The sequence below is a fragment of the Rhinopithecus bieti genome, unplaced genomic scaffold (assembly GCF_001698545.2).
Source record: "Rhinopithecus bieti isolate Rb0 unplaced genomic scaffold, ASM169854v2 scaffold_9919, whole genome shotgun sequence".
NCBI classification, from domain to species: Eukaryota; Metazoa; Chordata; class Mammalia; order Primates; family Cercopithecidae; genus Rhinopithecus; species Rhinopithecus bieti.
In genome coordinates, this window is record NW_016806411.1 from 2,507,539 (window position 1) to 2,516,575 (window position 9,037).

General features: G+C 38.3%; 1 protein-coding gene across 2 annotated transcripts in view; it reads right to left on the bottom strand.

The window, feature by feature from the left end:
- The window catches only part of SAXO6 (stabilizer of axonemal microtubules 6), a 39,049-nt gene that overhangs the window by 1,498 nt on the left and 28,514 nt on the right, over nucleotides 1-9,037 (bottom strand). For both annotated transcript variants that reach the window (XM_017876192.1, XM_017876191.1), the window contains exons 13-14: nucleotides 7,129-7,373; nucleotides 1,353-1,412 (exon numbers count right to left, since the gene is read on the bottom strand). In XM_017876192.1, the coding sequence (XP_017731681.1) occupies nucleotides 1,353-1,412; nucleotides 7,129-7,373 (305 nt within the window). The remainder of the gene's footprint in view (nucleotides 1-1,352; nucleotides 1,413-7,128; nucleotides 7,374-9,037) is intronic.

Here is a 9,037-nt window from a genome sequence, read left to right on the forward strand (position 1 = left end):
ATTTCTAAAGTAATCTCACTAAATGTAGAAATAATGTTTGACTTTAATATGCTACCCTTCATTAGTACTGAAATTCCTCATTCTGAGTAAGCAAGTGTTTTATAAGGTTATATATGGACCCTATTCTTCCATTAGAAAGAAAACAGGACTGGATTCAAAGTTGCCAGACATTTATTTGCATTTCAAAACATACAACTTGATTTCTAGCTCAATGAATTATAACAAAAAGTCCTAAACCTGCTAAACGCAAAGTCTTTAATATATGACACAGAGTATGAAATTTAAATTTACTTCAAATTCAAAATTTATAAGTTCAATAATTCCATACTAATTAAAATAGTGATTCAATTATTCATATTGAATTCAAGTTCCTCCTGCCACTATTATAAGCAAATAAATGTCAGAATAAAAACTACAAAAGGCCAAGCGTGGTGGCTCATGTCTGTAATCCCAGCACTTTGGGAGGCCAAGGCAGGCAGATCATGAGGTCAGGAGTTTGAGACCATCCTGGCCAACATGGTGAAACCCCATCTCTAGTAAAAATACAAAAATTAGCCGGGTGTGGTAACGGGTGCCTGTAATCCCAGCTACTTGGGAGGCTGAAGCAGGAGAATTGCTTGAACCTGGGAGGGAGAGTGAGCCGAGATCGCGCCACGCACTCCAGCCTGGCGACAGAGTGAGACTCTGTCTCAAAAACAAAACAAAACAAAACAAAACTACAAAGAAGAAAAATGTCAATTTTCTCTAATCATGTATTTGTTTGACCATTGAAAATTGACAAAAATATATAAGCTTTTTTTTTTTTTGAGACGGAGTCTCGCTGTGTCGCCCAGGCTGGAGTGCAGTGGCGCAATCTCGGCTCACCACAAGCTCCGCCTCCCGGATTTACGCCATTCTCCTGCCTCAGCCTCCCGAGTAGCTGCAACTACAGGCGCCCGCCACCACGCCCGGCTAATTTTTTTGTATTTTTTAGTGGAGACAGGGTTTCACCATTGTAGCTAGGATGGTCTTGTTCTCCTGACCTCGTGATCCACCCGCCTCGGCCTCCCAAGGCATTTTTTAAAAAGATGGATGTAATGTTACGCCAAATTCCTGAGCCCCCAGCTAGACAAGGTGGAAAAAGAGAAAGAACACTGACCTCAGCTGTGACCTTGGGCACAATCTCTTATTATATGTTTGCCCTAGAACAGTATTTTACCAGTTTACTCTCAGCTTATTCATTTGTAAATGGGGTAATTTCACCCCTCCCCCCACAGGGTTTCAAGGATCTAAGGAAAAATCTGTGGAAGTACTTCATAAGCTGTATCATAGACTAGAACTCAAACTTTTATGTTATGTGACTATTGAAATACCTTCGTCATTAAAGGCTTCATGCTGAGGTAACTGCGAATTGTTCATCCTTGCTTTTCCTACTTAAAAAAAAAAGGCAGAAGAAATTATCCTTCAAAAGCCACTGAACAGCTTATCTCAATTATATTCTAAACTGTTAGTAAAAGTAGGCTGTCAGAAATTTTATTAATTTTCAAACCTACATGTGAGTAAAGGTTGAAGAAATTACCATAAAAGGGCCAATCATAATTTATAATGCACTTAGCAAGCATGTAAACAAACTATGGATAACTTCCTAATATTCCTTCCAATGATAATATTGATCTAACTTTAAAGAAATGTAGTAGGCTTCTGATTAGAGATGGTAAATTAAATACATACATTTACAAGAACAACAAACTCATAGGACAAAGAGAATGGGAGCAAATAAGACACCAAGAAACTTTTTGGAACATGAAAAGCAAATGGAAGGGCAGTGAGTGTATGTATAACTATACCCAAGTAAGTGGAATTTTAAGCCAGCAGAAGAGTGAAACCAAGAAACAACCAACTTGTTCCCCAATGGCTCTGGGTTTGGGAGTATTGAGTACCACTGAAAGTTGGAGTGAAGGGAAGACTGAACTAGGAAACTGACTAAAATCCTTTTACAAAATAGTTAATATGCTAGGTCCTTCTTTAAATTTGCACAGCTGGGTAGTTCCCTCTTTCCCAAAAGAGACATGGAAGTTTCGTCTCTAAAAGTTTACCAGAAGTACTTTGACTGAAAGATACCAGGTTCAACTGTGGGCAAAGGTACTATAGTCAAAACAGAGGCATTATATATATATATATCATTTACCTCTTCAAAGAAATAAAACATTCCATTCATGAAATAAGAATGGGATACTGTATAAAAGGAATATGCAATGTTTAAAAAATTCTTAGAAATTAAAACAAAATCTTTTTTAAAACTAACAGATGGCACGTGGAGAGTCAAAAAGCAGACCCAGTTAACCCATCCCCTGCCTGGCTGTACCCCTCCACAGCTTAACACAAAGGACATAAACTTTGGGGAGTTTTATAACCCTGCCCAGGTGTGAGAAGCCAGAATACCTCCCCTGGGCAACACAGGGCAAGCTCAAATACCACTGCTACTACTGCAGCTGGTGCTCTTTTGCAAGCAGCACCTCCTGTTTAGAGGCCAACTGACACGGTCCATTATACCATCTCTGGGTAGAATAACGCTGTGCCCAGATTGGAGAAAACCAGGGCCTGACCTCAGCTATCACCACTGCCTACAACACCCTAGCTAACCAGTGGTCCTGAATCTGTCTACATGACAAGTTCACTACTATTATAACCAACATGCAAGAAAGCCTGCACCCTAAGCCTATCTACAACCAAGGAATCTCAGGAGTTCCAGATCTTTCCACTGGTGGGAAGTTTCTTTCAGCAGAGACACAACTGCAGTGCTAGGCTCAGTAGGGAGTCTACCCCATCACCCCAACAGTCAGGCAGCCTTAGTGCTCATGAAGGGTCTTGGAGAAGGGGTCTTCTTTCCCCTTGTCCACCACTGCAGACACAGCTGGGGCTTCTCCCACAGGACTCGGTATGGGTGTGCCTATAGACAGCCTTCCTGGAACACTTCAGGGGACTGCTCGCCTACAGGAGGAGCACTCCCCAGATGCAGGCTTGCATGAGAGGCAGAGTCACAATTCCTATCCACTTGGAACATCAACATTCCTACAGACAAAAAGAGGTGCCTGTCTGATCTGAATAGCTGGGACACTGGGACATGAGTGAGGCTAGGAGGTGGATAGCTTTCCTGCTGGCCTGGCAGGGAAGCTGAGGTGGCTCTCACCCTTCACCCTGATAAGACCTCCTTGCATCTGAGCGCTCCACCAGCCACCTTCATCAAGGCTGGGACCTGTGCCCACCAGTGGGTATTGTATTCACCCACCTGCCTTAGCTACAATAAGTTTCTCCCCAGGGACACCTCCCCTAATGGCCTGAAACCTGAACTATCAACTCAGTAAAGAAAATACTGGAGAAAAATTAAATAAATACAGAAGTACAAACCACAGGGGAATAAGATAAGCTTCAAGAGATCTCTGCCATTCCAGCCCCACAGGAGACAGTGAACTCACCCACATACTGAGTACACAGCCACTACAACCAGCATCTGAGGAAGCCATCATACAAAGACTCTCTATAACCAAAGAACTTATACTCTTAACCCGTAAAAGCACCAAGAACCAAATTAAACTATAACAAATTATAATCATTAAAGTCACATTCTTAAGAGGGAAAATTTTTTTTTAAAAAACACATATAGTCAAATAAAAAATAAATTTGAGGACAATTAGAATAGTGCACCTAAAAAAGGAACCAGAAAGTAATTCTAGTAATATGACAAAACAGGGTTCTATAGTACCCTCAAAAGATCACACTCACTCTCCAGTAATTGATCCAAACCAAGATGAAATCTTTGAAATACCAGATAACAAATTCAGAAGGTTGATTATTAAGCTACTCAAGGAGCTACCAGAGAAAGGTGAAAACCAACATAAAGAAATTTTTAAAAAGGATATGAATGAAAAATTTTCCAGAGAGATATCATAAAGAAAACCCAATCAGAACATCTGGAAACAAAAAAACACACTTAGAGAAATACAAAATGCAGTGGAAAGTTTCAAAAATAGACTAGAACAAGTAGAAGATAGCTACATGCCAGGTCCAAGGGGGAAAAAAAGCAGAAAAAATAATTTCAGAGCTCAAAGACAGGGCTTTCGAAGTAACCCAATCAAACAAAAATAAAGAAAAAAGAATCAAATGAAATGAACAAAGTCTCCAAGAAATATGGGATTATGTAAACAACCAAACTTAAGAATAAATGGTGATACTGAGGGAGAAGAAAAGGCTGAAAGTTTGGAAAACTCACTTGAGAGAATAATTAATTGAGGACAACTTCCCTGGCCTTGGTAGAGATTTAAATATCCAAACACAAGAAGCTCAATGAACTATTAGGAACTTTACTGCAAAAAGATCACCACCAAGGCACATATTTATCAGGTTATCTAAAGTCAACATGAAGGAAAGAATTCTAACAGTTGTGAGGCAAAAAGCATCAGGTAATTTACAAAAGAAAAACTATCAGACTAACAACAGACTTCTCAGCAGAAACCTTACAAGGCAGAAGGCACTGGGGTCCTATCTTTAGCCTCCTTAAACAGAATACCTATCAGTCAAGAATTTTGTTAGTTTAGCAAAACTAAGTTTCATAAATGAAGGAGAAATAAAGTATTTTTCAGACAAACAAATGCTGAGGAATTTGTCACTGCCAGACCAGCACTACAAGAAATGCTAAGCAGGAGTTCTAAATTTTGAAACAAAAGCTTGACATGCAACAAAACAGAACCTCCTGAAAGCTTAAAACTCACAGGGGCTATAAAACAATACAACGGAAAAAACAAAGTATCTAAGTAACAACTAACATAGTGAATAGAACAGTACCTCACATCTCAGTATTAACATGAACGTAAATGGCCTAAATGCTCCACTTAAAAGATATGGAATGGCAGAATGGATTAAAAACCACAAACCAAATATCTAACGCACAAAGATTCATATAAACTCAAGATAAAGGGGTAGGAAAAGATATTCCATGCAAATGGAAACCAAAAGCAAGCGGGAGTCTTATATCAGGCAAAACAGACTTTAAAGCAACAACTATCTAAAAAAAGACAAAGGTCATCATATAATGATAAAAAGGTCAATCCTATAAGAAGATATTACAGTCAGTCCTAAATTTATATGCACCTACCACTGGAGTTCCCACATTCATAAAACAATTACTACTAGACCTAAGAAATGAAGTAGACAGCAACATAATAATAGAGAGGGACTTCAATATTCCACTGACAGCACTAGACAGATCATTAAGACAGAAAGTCAACAAAGAAACAATGGACTTACACAATATTGTAGAACAAATGGACTTAACAGATATTTACAAAACATTCTACCCAACAATTGTAGAATATACATTCTTCTCATCATTTCACATGGAACATTTTCCAAAATAGACCACATGACAGGCCACAAAACAAGTCTCAGTAAATTTAAGAAAATCATACCAACTATCTTCTCAGACCACAGTGGAATGAAACTAGAAATCAACTCCAAAAGGAACCCTCAAAACTATACAAATACATGGAAATTAAATAACCTGCTCTTGAATGATTTGGGAGTTAACAATGAAATCAAGATGGAAATTCAAAAATTCTTTGAAATGAATAACAGTGACACAAGTTATCAAAACCTCTGGGATACAGCAAAAGCAATGCTAAGTGGAAAGTTTATAGCATTAAATGCCTACCTTAAAAAGTCTGAAAGAGCACAAACTGACAACCTAGTATCACACCTCAAGGAACTAGAGAAACAGGAACAAACACCATGGAATACTAATCCACCATTAAAAGGAATGAAATGTCTTTTGCAGCAATTAAGATGGACGTGGAGGTCATTATTCTAAATGAAGTAACTCAGGAATGAAAAACCAAATACTGCATGTTCTCACTTATAAGTGGGAACTAAGCTATGAGGACACAAAGACATAGAAAGTGATATAACAGACTGTGGGGACTTGGGGTGGGGGGAGGGATAAAAGTCTACATACTGGGTACAGTGTACACTGCTTGGGTAACAGTTGCATTAAAATTCAGAATTCACCACTATAGAATACATCCATGTAACCAAAACTACCTGTACCCCAAAAGCAATTGAAATAAAAAATTTTTAAAGCAGAAAAGATAGAAGATAAAAATTAGTAACCTTTCAAATTTAAAGACAGAGATGGAAAATAGGAGAGGTAAGATAAAAAATAAAATCATGTCCAATATCTGAATAGGAGCCCTAGAAAGAGGAAACAGAGAAAGGAGAGAATTTTTTTTTTTTTTTTTTTTTTTTTTGCCTCCCAGACTTAAGCAATTCTCATGCCCTCAACCCTCCCAAGGAGGCCTGGATTACAGGCGTGCACCATCACACCCAGGTACTTTTTTTGTAGTAGAGACAGGGTTTCATCATGTGGCCCAGGCTGGTCTCAAATTCCTGGCCTCAAGTGATCCGCCTGCCTTGGCTTCCCAAAGTGCTGGGATTACAAATGTTAGCCACTGTGCCTGGCCAGGAGAGGAAATTTTTGACTGAATAATTCAAGAAAATGTTCCAGAAGTAAGAATTTTCCAGATTGAAAGGTCTATGGAGTACCAGCAAAATGAATTTAAAAAAATACTCTGTCAGAGGCACATCACAAAATTTTAGAACATTAGATATGAAGAAAAGATCTCAAAAGCTGCCAGAAAGAAAACATTACATATAAAAGATCCGGAATAAAAGCAGCATCTGACTTCTTAACATTAACGATGACTGCTAGAAAAGAGCTGAGCAATGCCTACTAAAACTAAAGGAAAGTCATTTCTGACCGTGAATTCTACACCCAGGCAACATTTGGCAATGTCTGGAGACATTTTTGGTTGTCACATCCAGAGAAGAGGTGCTACTGGCATCTATCTAGTGGATTCCCTCTGTGTATGAATAACAACTTGAGAGATATCTCACACATATACAACAGCAAAAAGTGAACTTAGGTGCAGCACAATTGGTCCCAAAGAGGGATTTTTCCTATTTAAAGAAACCTTATTAATACATTAACCAAAAATACTAAATAACTGATTTATTAACATAAAGTGCATTCTTAGCCTTTGTACCTGTCAGTATAACAATTTATTTTAAAAGACAAAAAATTAAAACCAAAATAATTACCATTGTGCTGAAACTCTGGATCTCTAAGAGAGCCCTGAATTCGACGAGAGGGAAGCCAGTAGGATGGAACATGCGGTGGAGAAAGCGACTGTCCAGGGGGATTTGTTGGGTATTCTGGAATTTTTGAAACTGGAAGAGTTGCCTCAGCAAATCTGGGGATATTGTCTTCAGAATCTTCCCGCAAAGGCAGAGGATCAACTGTTTTTATACCAGCGGCTGGAAAAGTTAGAAGGGATAAAGCCCGCCTTTTTTTTTAAAAGAAAAAAAAAAAAAAAAAAAGATGCCTATGTGTAGATATGTAAATAAATAAGCCAAACATTTAAATGCAAAAAAATATAACCAAAAAGCAGAAGAAAAAATATGAGAGAATTTATGCAACCTCTACATGGGGCAGATATGATACAGACGAACAGACTTGGCTATATAAACAAAATACGTAGACGTTTTATAAATTAAAAGAAAAATGCAGAACTTGGAAAAAATATACAACTTTTATGATCGACAATGAATTATCATTGCTACATAAGTATTTCTTTAAAAGCAGTAAGAAAAACACAAACCCAATTAAAAGTAGAAAAAGGGTATGAATAAGCAATTCATATACTGTACACACAAATCACAAACAGCAAACATATTCTACCTTACTAAATATCAACTATAAAATGAAAGCACTGAGATATTAATTTTCATGTACCAAATTTCAAAATTAATTTTTAAAAGAACAATGATACCAGAGCTGACAAGGATTAGAGAAATTGGCAATCTCATAGACTGCTATTGGGAGTACAATCTTTCTGGGGGGCTGGCAAAACACAGCAGAAGCCTTAAAATTTTGTGTTCTTTGACTACACAATAATGCTTGGGGAGTAGTTACAAACACAAAATAATGTAAAGAAAAATGTAGCTATGGATGGATTTCTTTACAGTATTTCTTCAAACAGATTAAGAAATAACAATAGAAATCTGAATAAAATTAGATTTTAACAATAAGCATCTGGTTTTAAAACTATGGTGTAACTATAGATTGCACATCTCCATAAAATAAGATTATGAATAGTTCATGATGTGAAAATATGTTCACAACAGCACTAAAAATAGATTATAAAACCTTTCCACAGTATGATAAATAAATAACCAAATATTCTAATACATATATACCTAAATACCTCAAAAATTTAACAGTGGATGTCCCTGAACAGTACATGTGAGATACTTACCTACATTTTTAGTTTGGTCAGTATTTGCTGTTTTCCACAATGACTATGTATCACTGTTCTAAAAGTCACTAACAATTTTACTTTTTAAAAGAAGGCAGCTAGCTAGACACAATGGCTCACACCTGTAATCCTAGCAATTTGGGAGGCCAAGGTGGGAGGATCACTTCAGGCCAGGAGTTCAAGATCAGCCTGGCCAACAGGGTGAAACCCATCTCTACTAAGAATACAAAAATTAGCCAGGTGTGGTGGCGCACACCTGTAATCCCAGATACCTGGGTGGCTGAGGCACAAGAATTGCTTGAGCTGGGGAGGCAGAGATTGCAGTGAGCCATGATCACATCACTGTACTAAACGGAGAGAGACTGTCTCAAAAAATAAAAATAAAAATAGTCCAGATGCAGTGGCTCACGCCTGTAATCCTAGCACTTTGGGAGGCCGAGATGGGAGGATCACTTTAGGCCAGGAGTTTAAGACAAGCCTGGTAGCCAGGCACGGTGGCTCAAGCCTGTAATCCCAGCACTTTGGGAGGCCGAAACAGGTGGATCACGAGGTCAGGAGATCGAGACCATCCTGGCTAACATGGTGAAACCCCGTCTCTACTAAAAAATACAAAAAAACTAGCCGGGCGAGGTGGCGGGCGCCTGTAGTCCCAGCTACTCGGGAGGCTGAGGCAGGAGAATGGCGTGAACCTG